Source organism: Hyperolius riggenbachi, chromosome 2, assembly GCF_040937935.1.
Source record: "Hyperolius riggenbachi isolate aHypRig1 chromosome 2, aHypRig1.pri, whole genome shotgun sequence".
Lineage (NCBI taxonomy): Eukaryota > Metazoa > Chordata > Amphibia > Anura > Hyperoliidae > Hyperolius > Hyperolius riggenbachi.
In genome coordinates, this window is record NC_090647.1 from 61,024,723 (window position 1) to 61,048,258 (window position 23,536).

Here is a 23,536-nt window from a genome sequence, read left to right on the forward strand (position 1 = left end):
GTCAAAGTGGTGATTATCGTGATGACCTCATTTCCGCATAGGGGAAGTTTGAACACACGGCTTCAAACTTCCACCAAGTCCCGACGCATGCGACCGGCAGTGTCAGCAGTGTTGGTCATACCTTCCGCATGAGTCCAATACTGTCCGTCCTCTATCACCGTCTGCTGGCTCTTGTGCTCTGCATACTTCCTGGATCCTGTATGTCACATGACATACAGGAAGTATGCCATGCATTAGAGACTGCAGGAGGCGAAGTGGATAGACAGGCATTGCTGGACTCGTGCTGGAAGGTATGTCCAGCACTCCTTTTGTCCCCCAAGCTGCCTTGGTTGACAGAGTGGGCACACAGAGACAAAAGGGACACAAAGAGAGACACAAAGGGGAAAAGAGAAAGACCCAGATCCAAAAGAGGCACAGAGAGAGACACAAAAGGGGAAAGAGAGAGACACAAAAAAAGGGCAAGAGAGAGGCCCAGAGAGACAAAAGGGGCACAAAGAGAGACACAAAGGTGGCAACACAGAGACCCTGAGGGGGAACAGAGAAAGGCCCAAAGGGGGCACAGAGAGACAAAAGGGGACAAAAAGACACAGAGGGGACACAGAAAAAATGGGGAACAGAGAGACACAAAGGGGGCAGAGAGAGACACAAAGGGGGTAAAAAGAGACACAGAGGGGACACAGAAAAATGGGACACAAAGGAGACACAGAGAGAGACAAAGGTGGCACAAAGACACAGAGGGTGCATAAAGAGGACAGAGAGGCACAGAGGGGGAACAAAGCTTAATTTGAAGGAAATCGTGAATCTAAGCGATATCATGATTTGGAACAGAAATGACTCAATTCAATTTTTTTTCGTTCAGGCCTACCTGACACTGAGCATGATATTGCAAGCATGATATAGTAACTCTGTTTGGCCAAGCACTGTTCTGTTTGGCTTCCTGAGGAGGACTCTATGATAGGCATCTACAGTGGGTTGCAAAAGTATTCGGCCAGTTAAAGACAGTGGAAAAGTCGGCACTTGCTGTAAACTTCCATTTACAGCAAGGCTGACACAGCCCCCGTAGAAGCGCGTATCTAGTGCGAAACGGTCGTAAGGCTCCCCTGGCCCAGCACCCACTACAACCGCACGGCCTTTGTACATGGTATGTCTACCTTTGATAGACTGTACTGATATGATGTGTCACCACCCTTTGGAATAAATGGAAGTTTACAGCAAGTGCCGACTTATCCACTCTGTATTTAACTGTGCATCTCTTGTATATATTTAAGCCTGAGCACGCTGTCTGCACCAAAGGACAAGAAGGCTGTGTTCCCTGCCATCTCCCTCCTGCACGCAGAGAGAGCTGTAGTGCCGACTCTCCTTTTTTCCTGCCTGAAGTTTTCCCCTACGAAAAGTATTCGGCCCCCTTGAAGTTTTCCACATTTTGTCATATTACTGCCACAAACAAGAATCAATTTTATTGGAATTCCACATGAAAGACCAACACAAAGTGGTGTACACGTGAGAAGTGGAACGAAAATCATACATGATTCCAAACATTTTTTTTTTACAAATAAATAACTGCAAAGTGGTGTGTGCATAATTATTCATCCCTCTTTGATCTGAGTGCAGTCAGTTGCCTATAGACATTGCCTGATGAGTGCTAATGACTAAATAGAGTGCACCTGTGTGTAATCTAATGTCAGTACAAATACAGCTGCTCTGTGAGGGCCTCAGAGGTTGTCTAAGAAAATATTGGGAGCAACAATACCGTGGAGTCCAAAGAACACACAAGACAGGTCAGGGATCAAGTTATTGAGAAATTTAAAGCAGGCTTAGGCTACAAAAATATTTCCAAAGCCTTGAACATCCCACGGAGCACTGTTCAAGCGATCATTCAGAAATGGAAGGAGTATGGCACAACTGTAAACCTACCAAGACAAGGCCATCCACCTAAACTCACAGGCCGAACAAGGAGAGCGCTGATCAGAAATGCAGTCAAGAGGCCCATGGTGACTCTGGACGAGCTGCAGAGATCTACAGCTCAGGTGGGAGACTCTGTCCATAGGACAACTATTAGTCATGCACTGCACAAAGTTGGCCTTTATGGAAGAGTGGCAAGAAGAAAGCCATTGTTAACAGAAAGCATAAGAAGTCCCGTTTGCAGTTTGCCACAAGCCATGTGGGGGACACGGCAACCATGTGGAAGAAGGTGCTCTGGTCAGATGAGACCAAAATGGAACTTTTTGGCCAAAATGCAAAACACTATGTGTGGCAGAAAACTAACACTGCACAACACTCTGAACACACCATCCCCACTGTCAACTATGGTGGTGGCAGCATCATGCTCTGGGGGTGCTTCTCTTCAGCAGGGACAGGGAAGCTGGTCAGAGTTAATGGGAAGATGGATGGAGCCAAATACAGGTCAATCTTGGAAGAAAACCTCTTGGAGACTGCAAAAGACTTGAGACTGGGGCGGAGGTTCACCTTCCAGCAGGACAATGACCCTAAACATAAAGCCAGGGCAAAAATGGAATGGTTTAAAACAAAACATATCCATGTGTTAGAGTGGCCCAGTCAAAGTCCAGATCTAAATCCAATCGAGAATCTGTGGCAAGATCTGAAAACTGCTGTTCACAAACACTGTCCATCTAATCGGACTGAGCTGGAGCTGTTTTGCAAAGAAGAATGGGCAAGGATTTCAGTCTCTAGATGTGCAAAGCTGGTAGAGACATACCCTAAAAGACTGGCAGCTGTTATTGCAGCAAAAGGTGGTTCTACAAAGTATTGACTCAGGGGGCTGAATAATTACGCACACCCCACTTTGCAGTTATTTATTTGTAAAAAATGTTTGGAATCATGTATGATTTTCGTTCCACTTCTCATGTGTACACCACTTTGTATTGGTCTTTCATGTGGAATTCCAATAAAATTGATGCATGTTTGTGGCAGTAATATGACAAAATGTAGAAAACTTCAAGGGGGCCGAATACTGTTGCAATCCACTGTAATTGGCATCTTGTGGTAATCACTAATGGATTGCCATTGTACATGTGTTGCAGTTGTAGCTTGCATGTGTCGGTAGAGTCTACCTGATAGATCATTTTCAATTAGCAATTTTTAAAGTAGCTCGCTAGCTAAAAAAGTGTGGGCACTAACGCGCTAGTGTTACAAGGATGGAGGCTGTTGTGTAACACTGCGCAGAAGCAGAAGCCCTTACCCACTGACATAGAACAAGCATCAACATCAGGTGCTGGGATTTAAGTCTGGAAATATTATCCACATGCTTGTTTCAGGTGTGTGATATCGGACACAACTGCTGCTAAAAGGATCAGGCACAACTGCCAGGCAATTAGCATTATTTAAAAGGAAATAAATACGGCTGTTTCCATATCCCTCTCACTACAGTGTCCCTTAAATCTAACTTTGACTTAAGAAAACAATTTAAATGTACTTCTAAGTCCCCTTTAATGCCGGGCATACACGGCTCGACAATGCGCCGGTATCGAGTCAGTGGCTCGATTGCCGGTGCGTCCCCCGTGCAGATCGATTCCCGCTCGTCCCTGCGGGCACTTGCTTATCTTCCGCTCGATTACCGCTATTGTCCACCCGCGGGGATCGAGCTGGGAATCAATCCACGTGGTGGTCGGACATGTCGGAAATTATCAATCGAGCCATCAGCAGCTCGATTGATAAGAAGAATATGGGCCGTGTATGCCCAGCATTAGTCATCCTGAAAAGCAAGTATAACTCTTTAACCTTTCTGTCGGAGTTCCAGTGTTTGAAGGTACAATGGCACAAGCTGGATCTATTGTTCTATAAAACGGCCTTGGCCATCCAATTCAAACAGAGGGAAGACTTAGAAATGACAGGAATTTCAACTTTGTCCTTCAGAGTCACAGCCGCAGTTTGCCTGAATGTGACATGCTGAGTGTAAACACACTGCCCACAAACTTTACTGCAAAAAAATAAATGCTTTCTACTGTGAACAAAGAATGCTACAATGCCTTGCGAAAGTTATTTATCCCACTCGGGTCTTAAAGGGTACCTGAAGAGAAATTAATATGGCCAGTTTAACTTACATAGGGCTTCTTCCAGCCCCAAGCAGTCCTTCAGGTCCCCTGCTGCTCTGTTCCATTCAGCAGCTGTGCCCCTCAGAAAGCTAGCCGACTGAGACAGTTGCGGGCCACTGTGCATTCGCTGCCCCGACAGCGTGCCTCCTCAATTACATTCCCATTGCCGGGAGCATGCAGTGCATGCGCACTTGCAATTTTTAGGAACCATGCAAGCGTAGAATGCTCCCGAATGAAAAATTGCGAGTGCAGTGCACGCATAGTTGTCCCCTTTACTATAAAACCCCTATATAAGATCTGGTCCTACTACTGTATTTTTTGGACGATAAGACGCTCCTGACCATAAGACGCACCTAGGTTTAAAAGGCAAAAACCAGGGGAATATATATATATTAGTAGACCCAGCCCCTTTAAAAACGGGCTCTAGGTCTACGGCCGCCGCCAGTGCACCGAGCACGCACCCGACGCAGGTGCGTGCCCTCACCCGCCCACCTCGCTGGCCCGCACCCGCCCACCTCGCTCGCCCGTCCAGCTCCCTGGTCCCAGCTGTCAGTTACTGCGCACATGCGCAGTAACAAAAATCCTGGGACACAGGGATAAAACTGCTGGACGCAGCGACAGTTAGCTTTTATTAGGTAGGATATACACTAAACTTGGTGCATCCATGGTGAATGGGCATCTTGTGCATTATATCCCCTTTGTACTTCATGCCCCTTGTACCTCTTGTGCCTCCCTGTGTCCTCCTGTGTCCCCCATGTGTCCCTTATGTGTCCCCCTCTGTCCTCCTGTGTCCCCCTTGTGTCCTCCTCTGTGCCCCTACGTGTCCCTGTGTCCTCCTCTGCATGGGCACAGTACAGGTATTCCCCGACTTTGCGACTGGTTGGAGGTTTGTATCGGCAGGCGTTCACAAGTCAGGAACTCCCTGCATTTGGACTATAAGACGCAGTGACTATTTTCCCCACTTTCAGGGGAGAAAAAGTGAGTCTTATAGTCCAAAAAATTCAGTAATTGACTTTAGAAGTTGACTTTAGAAGTTACCTTAATAGTTGATTAGGGTCCACTTGTGTGCAATCAAAGTATCACATGACCCGTCACATGATGATGCCTGTGCAAATATACCTGTTATGAATGGCGCCATCACAGAGCAAGCAACATGAAGGCTATTCCTAACAGGTCAGAGACAAAGGTGTAGAGAAGTGTAGAGCAGGGATGAGTTTTACGGTTTAATTATGTCACCTAGTACCATTAAATCTATTAAAATGAAACTGGAAGCCAACGGCATTGCTACAAACCTGACAAGAGAAGGCCATCCAACAAAACCTACAGATTGGGCAAGAATCTGCAAAGATCCACAGAAGAGAGGATAGCTTCTGTCCATAGGCGCACATCCGTAGCAGGCGCACATCATTTTGGTGCAGGGTGTGCCGAACGACGGCTCACCCTGTTGCCGCACAAATTCCCGACGGCACTAATTACTATTCCCCCTTCGAGTTGTAGCAGCTGGGAGGGAGACATAATTCGGAGTCTGGCAATTGCTGGGTCTCCGAATTACCTGTACACAGGGCGCGAACTATAGCGTTGCTGCTATAGCCGCGCCGAACTCAGACGCTACACGGCGCACTGTGCCCATGCCCTGACTCGTTACAGCGGGCCAATCTGAGCGATACATTCCAAACAGCTGGGCTTTCTGAGAGAATGGCCAGGAAAAAGCCACTGGTAACCCATGGATTGCCTAACCCTCATTGATTCATCTTGCCGCCGACACATCTCTCTGCCCTTCCACCACCACCGCCATATCCCTGGCTGTGTTGGCTCTGGCACCAAAATGGTCAGGAACAACCCTGAGAAAAAGGAACATTTGTATTCAGAATCACAATGTGATGTGTCAGCCATGACCTGTGCCCTATGGATGTACAGTACAGTAGGTATAATGAGAACAGGCCAATAAGAGATAGCTAGTTTTACTTGCACTGTGTTAAAGTGTAACTGTCGGACATAAAATCAATTCTTTACTTTTATCTGGTAAACAAGTAAAAAGGATGCCAACCAGGCAATCCAAAAGTTAAAGTCACTATTACTTTTCTTGTTGATTGATAAATGATAATGCCCCAGTTTACCTGACTCTTATTTGGTAAACACAACATTTGGTACACAAAAAGGAAGTTGCAGGGCATGCTGGGTTGTCCTTTTTTGCTTCTCTACTTCCCCTCAGACTTAACTAATGCAGCCTGATTGGCTGAAGCCTCTTTCCCTCCTGTTTTCCCCTCCCACACCTCTGTTCCTCTCTGATTGGCCAATATTTCTCATGCTGAGACAATGCACTTTCTATAGTGAAGGGACAGGCCAATCAGGCAGAGGAGAGTAAGGGAGGAAATTACCTCAAGATTGGCTTCAAAATAGCCACACCTAAAATCGGAAATGCTAAGAAGGTTTTCTCCTTTTTTTTTTTACTGTAGAACAATTACTAAAATCAAAACGTGGACAGTGCAATACATAATGTATGTTATCTAAGTAGAGCAAGTATTTATCTACTTATATATGTGTTTTTTTTTCTGAGATAGTATGGCTGACAGCTCCTATTTAAAGAGAAACTTTTTTTTCCAATCAACGTTTTTATTGAAATTTTTAGTACATATACAGTACAAGTTGTAGTACCATTTAGAGTAGTAAAAAAATAGTACAAAATATCCAACCATGCCAAGTTGAATAAACAGGAACAAACAAAAAAAGAAAGACAAGAAAAAGAAGAAACATAGCAAATGGTACATATACAGTGACCAGATTTTTCTTGGCTCAACCTGGGACGGGAGGTGGGGTGCTAGTTGTGCGCCGCACCAAAAATGTTCGTGTCAATGATTGCGGTGGGAAAATTGGCGTTTCCATGACATGGTGTGGGCGGAGCGAACTGTAATGTAACTCTGAGGCAGTGGGCCAGAGTTTCCTCCCAAAACACAGATGCTGCAGCAATAACCCCAAATTAGCAAATGCAGTCTCTGTGACCATCAAATAATAACTGCAGCAACCATTACCTCTGACACATGAATTGCAATAACCGTTACCCCGACAAATGAAATGCAACTACCGTTACCTCTGACACATGAAATGCAGCAGAAAACGATTACTCCGACTCTGCAAACGGTAAAAGAGGCAAACATTACCACATGCAGCCACAGAATTCCACGAGTCGGATACCCTGCAGCCAAAAGTGGGACATAACCTGGGGCACATTGCAGCCTGGGACAGGGGACCCTGAACCTGGGACGTGTCCCAGGTAAAATGGGACGTCTGGTCAGGGTAGTACATAGCAATATACCCACCCCTACCTTTACAAAACTGCACAGGCTGGTGGGATGAATATTAATATATTAATATTACAACTAGTTGTTTTAAAACGCGTTTAAACGTGTTAAAACGCATTTCAAAACGCTTTACAAACGCATGCATTTTCTATGCATTTTTTAAAATTTTTGGTGTAGTAGATTTCATATATTGTTACAGTAAAGCTGTTACTGAACAGCTTCTGTAACAAAAACGCCTGCAAAACCGCTCTTAACTGCCGTTTTTCAGAGCGGTTTGCGTTTTTCCTATACTTTACATTGGAGGCAGTAACGCCTCCGCAATCCAAAAAATGCCTCACCTCGGGAGTATGCATTTCAGCAAAACGCCTCCCGCTCTGGTGTGCACCAGCCCATTGAAATACATTACCCAAGCGTATCCGCAGCCGCAAGTGGATCGCAAAACGCTGCCGAACCGCTCTGGTGTGCACTAAGCCGGATAGTGCTAATGTAGCATGTAGCAGGGGGACTGCTTTGTGGTATTGGTTTGTGCATGCATTTGCATGAGCATTGCCTCATGAATAGCCAATTAGGTCAGATTTGCAATGTCAGACTTGCTAGGGTAAGGCCTCTTTTCCATGGACTGTGAATAGGCAGTGAAATGGCTCTCAAACTCTCACAACTGCTCACTGCTGCCTGGTATCTGCTCACTGCTGCCTGGTAACTGCTTGTTGCTGCCTGGTAACTGCTTGCTGCTGCCTGGTATCTGCTCACTGCTGCCTGGTAACTGCTTGCTGCTGCCTGGTAACTGCTTGTTGCTGCCTGGTATCTGCTCACTGCTGACTGATAACTGCTTGCTGCTGCCTGGTAACTGCTTGTTGATGCCTGGTATCTGCTCACTGCTGCCTGGTAACTGCTTGCTGAGCACACAGCTCAACAGTCCGTGGAAAAGAGGCCTTAAACTTGGTGTTTGAGCACGCATAAATGTTCTCATGCAAAGTACTTCTTCTTCTTGTTTGAAGGTTGAGGCACTTAGTCTATTATATATATATAGATACTGTACACACCCTAGCAATTTTCTTAGAGTTTCCAATCGTTTTTATCATAATTGGGGAAAAATTGAATATGTGTGTGGTACATTGGTCAGATTTTTCAAATGTTATAATCAGTCAGAAAAATGTATTGCAATTCTTGAATTGAACAGATATTTAAAAAATTGTATGGTGTGTGGCCTCAGAGTTATACTGTCTCTCAGGTTTCATTGATTGCCCCTGACCTGTGAATAAAACCATAGTGGCCTTTTCTTCATCACCTGGGGAACACTTACCTGGCAATCCCTGGGTTGATCCTCACTAGGCTTTTCAGGCACAACTAAACGCCAGATGGCGCCAGCTGCAATTATCCATAACCACACCCCCTAATAATGCGATAGGCCAAAAAGTTTTTTCTTCTTTATTTAGATATTCATATGCACAGAGGGAGGTATTTGGGAATAGCTTATAGCAGTAATAATCACAATAAAACACGTAGTTCTGTTCCACCCCTCGCTAAGATATCAAAAAAACAGTCCACTATAGAAAACACAGGGTTTTATATGAACACATTCGCTTTTATTCTCCAAATCTCAAGTCTTCCAAGTTGCGGACATAGCATGCAGATACGAAACAGTTGGAAACAGTTGTTATTGCCCACAATGCAACAAGGCTCCCAAAGTGTGATGTCAGGACCTAGGTTGTAACAGGCAGGAAACCTAGGTCCTGACATCACACTGTGGGAGGGGTTTCACCAAAACATGAGCCATACAGACATCCCTGATTAACTATTTGAGAAACGATAAAGATTTCTCATGGGAAAGGGAGTATCAGCTACTGATTGGGATGAAGTTCAATCCTTGGTTAAAGTTCCTCTTTAATGACATGAATATACACACATAAATATGTACTCTAAGGGCCGGTTCACACGGGCGGCAGGCAGCGTTGGGGCGGCCAGGAAGTTGCATTGTCCTGTGACGTCTCGTTCAGTGGCGGCAGTACGGAGGTCGTCGCCATCGGCGTTTCTCGTCCCCGCAGGGGGGACATGAAGCCGCGCCGGCTAGCCGTCCCTGGACAATGCATGCGGCTTCTAGGGACGGCCGAAACGATGCGTTAAATCGGGATCAGAACCACGCGTTTATGCAATCGACGGTAATCGACGGTAACCGCGCAATGCTAAACGCTCCTATTCACTTGAATAAGAGAGTTTAGCCGATGGGTTCCGAACGCTTGACGGTAGACGCCGCCAAGCGTCCGTGTGAACCGGCCCTTAAGTGCTGGGGATGATGTTGGTGCTATAAACTAGTATAACTACTAAAAATAATAATAATATTATCAGCCATGCTTGTGGACTTGTCAGGGTTGAGCCCTCATAGTGAAAGCAGGCCACACTTTCCAGGTAACAAGACTGTGCAGTATGCAGCCTTCCCCTCAGTTTCCTTCACAGGATTGCTTTAGGCCAGAGATAGGCAAACTTGGCTCTCCAGCTGTTAACCTCCCTGGCGGTATATTAAAAACCGCCAGGGGGCAGCGCTGCCGTTTTTTTTTTTTTAAATCATGTAGCGATGTAGGGCTCGCTACATGATAGCCGCTGCTCAGCGGCATCCCCCCAGCCCCGCCGATCGCCTCCGGCGATAGGCGATCAGGAAATCCCGTTCAAAGAACGGGATTTCCTGGAGGGCTTCCCCCGTCGCCATGGCGACGGGGCGGGATGACGTCACCGACGTCATGACGTCTAAGGGAGTCCCGATCCACCCCTTAGCGCTGCCTGGCGCTGATAGGCCAGGCAGCGCAGGGGTCTAGGGGGGGGGGGGGCTCTACAGCGGCGCGGATATCGGTGTGCTGCCGCAGCTAGCAAAGTGCTAGCTGCGTCCAGCAAAAAAAAAATTACGGAAATCGGCCCAGTAGGGCCTGAGAAAACCTCCTGCGCGGCTTACCCCGAACTCGGGGTTACCGCCAAGGAGGTTAAAGGATTCCTGAAGTTTCTTTCTCTGTCTGAAAAAGTTAAACATCAGGTATGTAAGTGGCTGACTCAGTCCTGACTCAGACAAGAAGTGACTACAGTGTAACCCTCACTGATAAGAAATTCCAACTATAAAACACTTTCCTAGCAGAAAATGGCTTCTGAGAGCAAGAAGGAGGTAAAAAGGGGAATTTCTTATCGGTGAGGGTCACACTGTAGTCACTTCCTGTCAGGACTGAGTCAGCCACTTACATACCTGATATTACCTGATATTTAACTCTTTCAGGCAGAGAAAGAAAAAAAGGAACACAGCACAGTTATCTGTGTGCTAAGCACTGTACATACACATGTCTATCTCATCATGTCACATGTCACTTCGGGTATCCTTTAAGGAACTACAAGTGCCACAATACATTGCAGGAGTCTGACAGCCACAGTCTTGATTTATAAAGGCATTGTGGGACTTGTAGTTCCTTAACAGCTGGACAGCCATGTTTGCCTATCACTGCTTTAGGGAAATACAAAAGGGCACTCCTCTCCAGTTCCTTTCCTCTTATTTCCATATAGGACCAGGCCTGATAGCCGCCTACCTCTGATATGAACTCTCAGATCAATGCATTCCTCTAGCCCTTATCATGAAACCATCGCTCATCCAAAATCACGAGCAATCAGCAAATGTGACAACCGCCATGCGCTGCTGCCACTCTTTCATTTGCTGAGTCTACTTTCTGTATGCAATGCCCTCTAATCCGCCTCAAACACCAACAAAGGAACCCTCACCACTGTGATTACTGCGGATTAAAAGGCAGTGTGTGGCGGCACGGGTGAAAAATCAATATTTCATGCATGCCGATGCTGAGCGCAACTTGCCAAGCTCAGAGCGAAGCACAATGCCTCACTGACAGATGCGAGAAATATGGGCCTGAAACGTGAAGTATGCCAGGATTGTCCTTCGCTGGATAGAGGTCTCTCACTCCTCTGACAGAACTTCAATTCCATTACCCATTTCCAACCAAGAGAAAATACTTTTTACTTCATAAGTCTGGCAGAGAGAGAAAATACAGCAAGAATAATCTGCAGGAGTTTCGCTGAGCTAAAACTTTTCTTCTGTCTTTAAAGAGGAACTTCAGCCTAAACAAACATACTGTCATTAAGTTACATTAGTTATGTTAATTAAAATAGATAGGTAATATAATCTCTTACCCACCCTGTTTTAAAAGAACAGGGAAATGTTTGTGATGTCATGGGGGCAGCCATCTTTTTGGTTGAAAGGAGGTGACAGGGAGCATGAGACACAGTTCCAACTGTCCTGTGTGCTGATCAACCCTCCCAGTTGCTAGGCAACGTGAATAACAACATAGGAAATCCCATCATGCTTTGCACAGCATCAGGGGAAAAAAAGCCCTTCTTTGATGGGTGGAGCTTAGCTAAAAATGCAGCTAAAAATGATGCTTTGGTAAGAAAAACAAAGTTCTGATGCTGTGAAACTGTTAAAGAAACACCAAGCCTTTTCAGTTCTACTAAGTAGATTTTTAGTCCGGAGGTTCACTTTAAAGGGAACCTGAACCAAGTAAAATTATGTAAAGCGATCCTGGGCTAAAGCTCAGGATCAAAATCAGATACTCACCTTTACGCTTTGTTCACATCTAAAATCGGAATCGCTGACGCCAGTGATTTTCGATTTTTTTAGTGTTTTTTCCCCCCTCCCAGCGCTCCGCTACGCGGTACGATTTCGTGCAAAGCGCTTTTGTAAACGCTTTTGCAGAGCGATTCCATTTTTTCACTTCCTGACGTGAGTCAGGAAGTGAACTCTTTGACCCGGAAAAGAATAAATACAATGTATTTATTCTTGAAAACAGGATCACAATCGCCGGATTAAAAAAAAAAAAAAAAAAAAAGATTTGTGAGCGTTTCACGTTTTTCCTATACCTTCCATTGTAGCAAAATCGCCCCCCAAAAATGGTACACGCAGCGCTTTTGTGAACGGAAAGCAGACAAAACGCTCTGATATGAACTATCCCATAAGGATTCATTGCACAAGGTATTTTAGGGCACTAAAAAAAAGCACAACCCGCTAAAGGCTTGTTCACACCTAGGGCGTTTTCCTGATTTTTTTAAGCGCAGGCGATTTCAGAAATCGCTCTAAAAGCGTTGTGCAATGATTCCCTATGAGAGTGTTCACATATGAGCGGTTTGATTCCGATCCGCTCACCAAAGTGCTGCCTGTACCATTTTTTGGGTGATTTGCCTCAATGGAAGGTATAGGGAATTCACAAAGGGCTTAAAAAAGCGCTTTGTATAGCGATTTTCCAAGCGCTTTCATGAATAAATGCATTGTCAGGAAGTGAAAATAAAAATCCCTCTGCAAAAGTGCTTAAAAAATGCTTTATACAGCGCAGGGAAAGGCGATTATAAATTTCCCCAAAAATGCTCAGCGCTTGAAAAAGTGCTGGCGATATATGATGTGAACAAGGCCTCCGAGAGGGTAGCCTCAGGATCCTATTGAGGCCCTGCACCCATTAAAATATTGGCATTGTAATTTGGGTGCCCACTGTGCCAGATAAAGCTCTGCGCCCACTGCTGCCAATGTAATTTCTCTACTATAAGGAGAATCATGGGGCATACTGTTAAATTTGGGCGCAGCGCACCGGTTATGGGCGTACGCGCCAAGATTCTCCTTATAGTGGAGAAACATGAGCGGCATACTGGCACCCAAATCTCCTCACGGCTTAACTGCCGTAACCGCACTAAAATTTGTGCAGAGAAGCCTCATTTGCATACATGCACTAACGCCTCATTTTCACTACAGCTCACTTCCTGTGATGTGCTTTCACCTCGTGTGCCCACTTCCTCTTGATGTAGTTTGTGATATCTTTGCCAGGGCCAAGGAGAGGAGATCTGTCTTGCTATACGTGATGTATCTCTGTGACCTCCCCTCCTTTGCGGCAGTTCCAGACCCCCCTCCTCTCCGGTGAGTAATATAGCTGCCCTTTTTTCCAGTAAATGACCTTTATCCACTAGCTATGTACCGTGCACAGCTCTACGTTTAATAATGAATGTATAGCTGGAGATAGAGACCGCAATAGCCCACTGACACCTCACATGAGACCTGGAAGTCTTCCATGGGATTTCTATATTGCAATTTCCATATGTAAGAGAGAGAGAGAGAGAAGGCTGGTTTCAGAAAGACAGATTAATTACAGGGACACGGCTACCGCCACCCACCATCCAGGCAAATTATGATCGCAGGTCTTAGGAGAATTCAGTACATCCTACGCGTGAGCCGTCTGCATAGCGGGAATATATAGCTGTCTTTATAATAAGAGAGTTAACCATGGCAGGGCAGATACAGATTCGCAATAAATGTCAGATGTGTTGCCGATAATTAGGCGGATATGTCACACAGAAAGACCACAAGAAGACACAACGATGCTTATCTTCAACATAATGAAAGACTAATTTAACAACGTTGTGAAAGAGTCGTGGTGTGCGCAACCCGAGGCATAGAGACGTTCCCCATACATTTATATGTAATATAGGCCGTCTAATATCTCTACATGAATGTGTACAAGGCTGCAACCATAACTGCCCATAACACATCTTCCCATAATCCTCTTGGACACAGGAAATCAGGCTAAGGCCGGACACATTTCTTTTTCATTAATCTTGTTTAAGATTTAGTCTCAGCCTAATTGAACAATTCATGTTCAATGTAGTTTTCAGTACGATCTAATGATACAGACAGAATTATTAGTGAAAATAGAACAGGTGTGAGAATCTTAAACTGCTTAAATTATTATTTATTACTAGCTGACCCGCGGCGTAGCATACACCGCATACGAGGGTAGAGGGAAGGAAGGGGGTATTGGGCACAGCGGCAGGGAGGGGGGTTGGACCCCCCTCAACTGGGTCCCCCATGTGCGCTTCCCCTCCTGCTTAAGCACAGTAGCAGCCGCCACTATTAGTAAGAGGCAGCAGGCGGGGATGACTCACCTCTTCCGTGTTCCATCGTGCGTTCCACTGTCGTCACTTCCTGCAATGCCGCACACGGTATTGGTGTAATTTGCCTTTTTAAAACAGAAGGAAACCTGCAATAATTCAGCTATAAGTGAACATTTGTGGTTACCCACAATGCACTGCTACTAAATATGCAAATGACCCCTTATCCCCTTTGGTAAGCCAAGCAAGCATCCAGAGCAGCTGGTGTATAGCAAGCATATAGCTTTAAATTTTACACAGTCATATCAAACCCACATGTAGACAGCCTGTTTCAGATATTTGATCCTCATTAGTACATGGCAGGGATTGATAAGGCTGTATGAAATAGGGCTTGGACCAGTACAACAGAGTAACCAAGCAGCTCAGGGTGACCCAAACCACTTGGAATGTATAGGGGGATAAAAGGAACCAAAAATACCTCCTACTAAAAAAAAGCAAAGCTTGGTGTAATTTGCCTTCCTAAAACCGAAGGAAATATGCAATAATTCAGCTATAAGTGAACATTTTGTGGTTACCTACAATGCACTGCTACTAAATATGCAAATAAGTCATTTTCACCCTTACCAAGCCAAGCAAGCATCCAGAGCCGCTGGCATATAGCAAGCCTATAGCTTTAAATTTTACACAGCCATATCAAACCCACATGTGACAGCCTGTTTCAGACTTTTAAGCCTCATCTGTACATGGCAAGGATTGATATGGCTGTATGAGATAGGCCTTGGACCAGTACAACAGAGTAACCAAGCAACTCAGGGTGACCCAAACCACTCGGAATGTATCTATCTATATATATATAATAGAGTAAGTGCCTCAACTTTCAAGCAAGAAGAAGAAGTAGCGCCCTGCCCCCAGGGCCGGTTCAAGCAAGAAGAAGGGGCTGGTCCAAGCAAGAAAAAGAAGTAGTGTCATATCAAACCAAGGGCAAAGAGGGATAATTTGCATATCCAGTAGCAGTGCATTGTGGGTAACCACAAACGTTCACTTATAGCTGAATTATTGCAGATTTGCTTCTGTTTTAAGAAGGAAAATTACACCAAGTTTTGCTTTTTTTAGTAGGAGGTCTTTTTTTGGTCCCTTTTATCCCCCTATACAGTCTTAGTAGTTTGGGTCACCCTGAGCTGCTTGGGTACCCTGTTGTACTGGTCCAAGCCCTATCTCATACAGCCATATTGATTCCTGCTATGGATTGATAAGGACTAAAAGTCTGATATAGGCTGTGTAAAACTTAAAGGTAACCTTAAGTGTGGCAAAAAAAATGTCATTTACTCACCTGGGTTATCCCTCAGCCCCATGCAGCCAATCGGTGCCCTCGCTGTATCTCGGAGATCCTCCCGTCCTCGCTGTCAGGACCTGACAAGCATGGAAACGCGAGTGATTCTTTGTGTTCCCAGCCACAATATCGCCCCCTATGCTGCTATTGCGGCCAGGATGCTGCAATAGCAGCATAGGGGGCGATATTATGGCTGGGAACGCGAAGAATCACTCGCGTTCCCATGCCTGTTGGCCGCTGACGGCCAAACCGTAAGTGGTCGCCGGCGAGGACGGGAGGATCTCCGAGACACGACAAGGGCACCGATCGGCTGCAGGGGGCTGAGGGAAGCCCCAGGTGAGTAAATGTCATTTTTTTGCCACACTTAAGGTTACCTTTAAAGCTATAGGCTTGCTTAACTTACCAAGGGTGAAAAGGAATAATTTGCATGTTTAGTAGCGGTGCATTGTGGGTAATCACAAATGTTCATTTATAGCTGAATTATTGCAGATTTTCTTCTGTTTTAAGAAGGCAAATTACACCAAGCTTTGATTTTTTTAGTAGAAGGTCTTTTTGGTCCCTTTTATCCACCTATACATTCCGAGTGGTTTGGGTCACCCTGAGCTGCTTGGTTACTCTTTTGTACTGGTCCAAGCCCTATCTCATACAGTCTTATCAATCCCTGCCATATACTGATGAGGACCAAAACTCTGAAACAGGCTGTCACATGTGGGTTTGATATGGCTGTGTAAAATTTAAAGCTATTGGCTTGCTATACATTAGTTGTTCTGGATGCTTGCTTGGCTTACTAGGGGTGAATAGGAACTATTTGCATATTTAGTAGCAGTGCATTGTGGGTAACCACAAATGTTCACTTATAGCTGAATTATTGCATATTTCCTTCTGTTTTAGGAAGGCAAATTACACCAAGCTTTGCTTATTTTAGTAGGAGGTATTTTTGGTCCCTTTCATCCCCCTATACATTCTGAATGGTTTGGGTCACCCTGAGCTGCTTTGCTACTCTGTTGTACTGGTCCAAGCCCTATCTCATACAGCTTTATCAATCTCTGCCATGTACTGATGAGGACCAAAAGTCTGACACAGGCTGTCACATGTGGGTTTGATATGGCTGTGTAAAATGTAAAGCTATATGCTTGCTATACACCAGTGGCTCTGGATGCTTGCTTGGCTTACCAAGGGGGAAAAGAGGTAATTTGCATATTTAGTAGCAGTGCATTGTGGTTAATTACAAATGTTCACTTATAGCTGAATTAGTGCAGATTTCCTTCTGTTTTAAAAAGGCAAATTACACCAATACAGTGTGCGGCATTGCAGGAAGTGACGACACGATGGAACACGGAAGAGGTGAGTCATCCCCGCCCGCTGCCTCTTACTAATAGTGGCGGCTGCTACTGTGCTTAAGCTGGAGGGGGAGCGCACATGGGGGACCGAGGGGGGGGGGGGGGGGGGTCCTGCTGAGCTTAAGCTGGAGGGGGAGTGCACATGGGGGACCCAGTTGAGGGAGGGTCCAACCCCCCTCCCCACCGCTGTGCACAATACCCCCTTCCTGCCCTCTACCCTCTTATGTGACGTATGCTACGCCGCGGGTCGGCTAGTATGTGGATAAAAGGACCAAAAACACCATCTACTAAAAAAATCAAAGCTTGGTGTAATTTGCCTTCTTAAAACAAAAGAAAATCTGCAAAATTTCAGCTATAAATGAACATTTGTGATTACCCAAAATGCACCACTACTAAATATGCAAATTATTCCTTTTCACCTTCGGTAAGTCAAGCAAGCCTATAGCTTTAAGTTTTACACAATCATATCAAACCCACATGTGACAGCCTATTTCAGACATGTGGTCCTCATCAGTACATAGCAGAAATTGATATGGCTGTTTGAGATAGGGCTTGGGCCAGTACAACAGAGTAACCAAGCAGCTCAGGGTGACCCAAACTACTAAGAATGTATAGGAGGATAAAAGAGACCAAAAAGCCCTCCTACTAAAAAAAGCGAAGCTTGGTATAATTTGCCTTCTTAAAACAGAAGCAAATCTGCAATAATTCAGCTATAAGTGAACATTTGTGGTTACCCACAATGCACTGCTACTGAATATGCAAATTATCCGTCTTTGCCCTTGGTTTGATATGGCACTACTTCTTCTTCTTGCATGGACCAGCCCCTTCTTCTTGCTTGGACCGGCCCTGGGGGCAGGGCGCTACTTCTTCTTCTTGCTTGAAGGTTGAGGCACTTACTCTATTATATATATAGATTATAAATGCAGTAAATTATTAAGGATACCACTTTTATGGTAATTTTCCTGGTTTCAGCATCAGAAACCTTTCCTATATCTACTGTATATATAGCCACACCCTCCCAGTGATGCTTAGCCTAGGCTGATTAGCTATGTGGAATTCCCCCCCTCCCCCCAGGTATATTTACTACTGGCTTTAGAGCTCTCAATACACATTCCTCAGAGATCACCTGCCAGGACTACAGATGTCGTTATCTGTGATAAATTTCAGAATATATAAATATTGTAAAAATAGTAAGTACTGGTAACTTTATTCATTACGTTCACTACAATTCTTCTTTATAGGCGCATTGGATGCACCCTAAACGCTTACCCGACTCCGGGTACCCAAAATTGTTTCAACTCCTCAAATCCAACTCCTTAGTCTAATACTTACCATCTGACTGCAACTCCTCAGCTTATGATACCACCAACTCCAGGTACCCAAAAACTGCTCCGAACTCCTCGACTTTTCATCCCTACATGAACCCCCGTAACATTTTCAATAATAGGTCATCAGATATTTATTTTATTTATATGGTGCCAACATATTACACAGCACTGTACAGAGTATTGTCTTGTCACTAACCGTCCCTCAAAGGGGCTCACAATCTAGTCCTTACCATAGTCATATGTATATGTATGTATCGTGTGGTGCATGTATCATAGCCTAGGGCCAATTTAGGGGAAGCCAATTAACTTATCTGTATGTTTTTGGGATGTGGGAGGAAACCAGAGTGTTTGGAGGAAACCCAATCAGACACAGGGAGAAAATACAAACTCCTTGCAGATGTTAACCTGGCTGGGATTCGAACCAGTGACGCAGTACTGCAAGGCGAGGGCGATAACCACTACACCACCGTGCTACCCAGATATGTTCACGTGCCTGCACTCAAATGTGGCCACACTACGCCTGCACGAGTGGGCCACGTCTGAACAGTAAGCCAGTACCGCTCAAGGATGCGCAACCGTGCAACTATGGGCGCACTCACGCAGTCACAGAATGGCCGCATTCGTATATAAGGAGCAGCATGGCCACTAACTTAAAACTCCTGGTGAGCAGTGGTCGGGGCAAGGGGGACACAAGGGTCTTCCCTCTTCCAAGGTAATTATCTATGTGTGTTCCACTCTGCCTCAGGTTGTTTTTTTAACACTATCTTTTTGAAGACCAAAACTTGATTTGGAAACTTGGTATCATTACTGCACTTTATATTACAGCATATTTGTTAAATAAAGTTTTAAAATTATAGCGTACTATATATTTGTGGGCTTAAAAAGGTCCCTGGTCAATATTGTAGCTATATTGCTCAAATGTATACAGTAATAGTGACACGTTACAATGACACCATCTCCAAAATTATTTTCTGCTACAGGACTCCAAACGCTTAGCATGTCTTGGTAATCAATGGCAGAGGTAGAATACCCTGAATCACAGAGGTAAAAGTGACATGTCCATAAATGCCAGACCAGACAAGTGGCCTTTAAATATGGATTAAAACACATTTAGTGATGATGCTGTCCTTATTGAGTGTGCCGGGGAGTTCCAAGGCACAGAAACAAATGTCAGAAGGTCTTGGTTCCAAAGATTTTGAGATGGACTCTGGAGATGAGTCATGACTTAATTAGATATTGTTGATCTGCAGTTGTGGATGGTGTGGTGTAACTGAAACAAGTCCTTCAAACAGCCAGGACTTAAGGTGTGAAGGGATTTGAAATTCAGTAGGTCAATCTTGAAGAGGATTCTCCATTTTATTGGCAACCAGTGGAGTGAGCAAAGAATAGGTGATATGTGGCAGTGGCATTCTATACTAACTGAAGGTGGTGTAGAACCTTACTGAGGACAGACACCACATCATAGTGAGTATGGTAGGTGAGGCTGTGAGGGAGATGCATCATAGCCACTATGGTATGTTAGACCGTGTGGAAGCCACTACACCATAGTGGGTATGGTTGGTGAGAGAGACAACTCAGTATAATGGCTATAGTAGGTAAGAAAGAGAGAACGAAAGACCACATTGTGAGACCATGAGAGAAACGCTACATCATAGTGGGTATGGCAAACGAGAGAGGACGGCATAAAACATGAGATACTTAGCTAAAAATTCTACCCATGACCCCCTCCCCCCTCCATCCCCCAACCATCACCACACTAAAAGTTTGTGTTTGTGCTCTTCATGCATGAGAGTGGCTATGCGGCACCCACACGAGTATGGCCAAGTCTGTCCAGTAGCAAGGAGCAGCTCGTGGACGAGCGCCTCAGGCTCAGTGCGCAGGCACGACCATACTCGCTCGTGCATGAAGAGGGGCATAACCAAGATAACAATCTCTTGTCAGATAGGTTCTGGGGGTCAGTGCAGGGAAATGAAGAAAACCAAGAGGACCTGGGAATCCAGAGGCCTCCCTCTTCTTAGGTAACTCGTTTTTTTCTTTAGGTTCACCTCAGGTACACTTTAACTAACGTGACCGTAAACTGGCAGCAGTGTGTTCTGATCCCCGTTTCAAACAAGTGGTTCTAAGCTGTTCTACTTAGATTCACAGTCTTCCACTTATTTCTCTCATTATTCATTGTGTCTCAGTAGTCTTAACCACCCAGTGTAGGTCTTATCAGCACTTTAGTAAATACTGAGGAAATCAGGAGATAGTTTTTACTGTAAACAATAGAAAGTGGTATCCTGCCAGTATAAAAACCAACAAAAAAACAACGTATACCAACTATGCAATTACTTTCCCTTAAAAAAACAAGTGAGTTGAGGAAATAAAAATATCTTTACTTATGTGGGGCTTCTTCCAGCACCTGTAAGGCCCACGTCACGCATCCACGTCACTAGGAGCGTACTGCGCCTGCACAGAAAACGCTGACTCATGAGAAGTTGGTGATCTTCAGTCAACGGAAGACTGGAGATGCGGCTAGGGACACACGTGACTTGTAAGGGCTGGAAGAAGCCCAGGGTATGTAAAGATAGTTTTATTTCCTCACCTCGCTTTTCCTTTCAAATCGAAATAGGTTAAAAAAAATCATACTTACAGGCTCAACAAATTCAAACTTCTTCTTCTCCTGCACTTCCTGCACCTTAAAGATGTACTCCAGAGAGGCGTTGTAGAAGTTCTGGTGTTCTTTGTCAATTAAGGAGTCAGCCTGCGATGAAAGGAAATCCAATCAATGTGTAAAAAATGCATACTTTGCCACCTCTGTCTCTTCTGTATGTGATCAACCAGGTTTCCCACACTACTTGATGCTGGTAGTTTGATGCATTTATTTCTCTAAGCTTCCCTGCTGCCATTACACAAAAGGGCAAGTGACCAGGAGGCGTACAAAGCAAGAGGTGTATTGCTAAGCGACTAGATCAGGCAGAGGTACTGCACGTGTTTGATCAATCGGATTCACTTGCATTCAGATGATTCTCTGCAAAACTCACGATAACTAAAGGAACTGATGGAGAACCTTTCACTGGAACATAACTAAAAAAAAATAAGCAGGGTTGCAACTACCAGGGGTGTGGAGTCGGTACAAATATTATCCAACTCCAACTCTGACTCCTCAGTTATGATACCCCAGACTCAAGGTTCCCAAAATTGCTCCGGCTCCTCGACCACAGCCCTTGCAGGGCTATGGAGTGGGTACAAAAATCGTCCTACTCCAACTCTGACTCCTCAGTTTATGAAACCAACCAACAACTCCAGGTACCCAGAATTGCTCCAACTCCTCAACCACAACCCTTGCAGGGCTAAGGAGTGGGTACAAAAATCACCAACGCCTCTATGAAACCACTAACTCGAGGTACCCAAGAATTACTCCGACTCCTCAACTCCAACTACAAATCATGGGGGCCTCCATGGGCCCCATCTTACAAGGCCCATAAAACAAGTGTGGCCATCAGGATCTTCACACCCATAACAAGTGTAGCCACAAACACACCTAGGGCTTGATTCACAATATGGTGCTACCCGTTAGCATGGCTTTTTGAGCGTTTTAGGGCGAAAAACGGTTTTCTCACAAAAAACGTTTTTGGTGCGCAAAAATTCACATTCGCAGGTTACAGCAAATTTTTCACACGTTAACTGTCAAGTTCACTCAAATTATTATGCTAACGTGACCGTTAACACGCGAAAAATGTGTTAACGTGCGGACGCAAATTTTTTCACGCGAAAACCGTTATCGCGTGAAATTTCACGCAAAGAACTTTTCACAGCATGCTAACAGCACCGTTTTGTGAATCAAGCCCCGGATGTGAAGTATAGTCCCCTGTATCAGAGGAAGAGAAGGTTAGTAGTTGGGGGCCCCCCACACACACACACCTCTGGGCCCCAGTGCAGTAGCAGGGCCTTCTCCCCTGTAGTTCCACCCCTGCAAATAAAGAAAGCAGACGGAAGTCTCCCCTTCTCTAAAAGCATCATGGCGATTGCCAAGGGTCAGTGGAGCTTTTTAGGTACCCCTAACCTGGCAGAGATTTTGTAATGAAGAGCGCGATACACGTGTTAACATTTCATTTAGGGTAGGTTCGCACTACATCTAAAAACTGACTGTTTTTATTGCTTTTAGTAAAAAAAAAAAAAAGGACATCTTAGTCATGCATGTCTTCTGCTGTCTAGGGCAGTGGTCCTCAAACGACGGCCCGTGGACCAAATGTGGCCCCTGAGGATTTTTTACCGGCCTACCACACAGAAAATGTATTACTTATAGATGTGGTCAGCTGCATCTTTAAACATTGGTGGTCCACATATAGAATATCAGTGCTGGCACCACCCATCCACATGGAAGCCAGAAAGCAGTAATTCGCTGGTTTCCAATCATATTCCACATCAAGGTGACACTGCTGTCCAATTGGCCTGCAGGTTGTCACCTGGGTACTCTTCACTGTCTGGCCCGCAAAGACTTCTACATAATCTTATGTATACTCCGGCCCCCCAGCAGATGTATGTTGGCCCTCGACCCAAAACGTTTGGGGACCCCTGATCTAGGGTGTGATCATCTTTTTTAAATTTTATTCTAACTTAAAGTACAATATGACAAGTAGTAAAGTAATTTTGGCTTATTATGGACAATCATGCAGTTGGTGTTGAGAGTTCTGTTGAAGAGAATCTGTATTGTTAAAATCACACAAAAGTAAACATACCAGTGCGTTAGGGGACATCTCCTATTACCCTCTGTCACAATTTCGCCGCTCCCCGCCGCATTAAAAGTGGTTAAAAACAGTTTTAAAAAGTTTGTTTATAAACAAACAAAATGGCCACCAAAACAGGAAGTAGGTTGATGTACAGTATGTCCACACATAGAAAATACATCCATACACAAGCAGGCTGTATACAGCCTTCCCTTTGAATCTCAAGAGATCATTTGTGTGTTTCTTTCCCCCTGCATCTCTCATGCACTGAAGTTTCAGGCTGCTCTTTTCTTCCTGCAAACAGCTTTGCCCTTGTCTGTAATTCCTCACTATGTGAAAGCCCAGCCAGCTCAGAGGACGATTTATCCAGCTTGTAAAAGATAAGAGAGAAGAGAGAAGCTGCTCTAATCTAAATAAAACACAGGCAGTGTGCATAGAGGGGCCTGGAAGGGGGAGTTCATAGCAGAACCACAACACTGAAGAACTTGGCAGCCTTCCAGACACAGGCTGACAAGTCTGACAAGAGAGAGATAAGTTGATTTATTACAGAGACTGTGATAGTACAAAGT

At 44.9% G+C, this 23,536-nt stretch overlaps 1 protein-coding gene across 1 annotated transcript in view; it reads right to left on the reverse strand.

Moving 5' to 3' along the window:
- Nucleotides 1-23,536, reverse strand: part of LOC137544792 (rho GTPase-activating protein 42-like) — a 397,590-nt gene that overhangs the window by 89,604 nt on the left and 284,450 nt on the right. Inside the window, exon 6 of the mRNA XM_068265881.1 lies at nucleotides 20,891-21,001. Coding sequence (XP_068121982.1) covers nucleotides 20,891-21,001 — 111 coding nt within the window. The remainder of the gene's footprint in view (nucleotides 1-20,890; nucleotides 21,002-23,536) is intronic.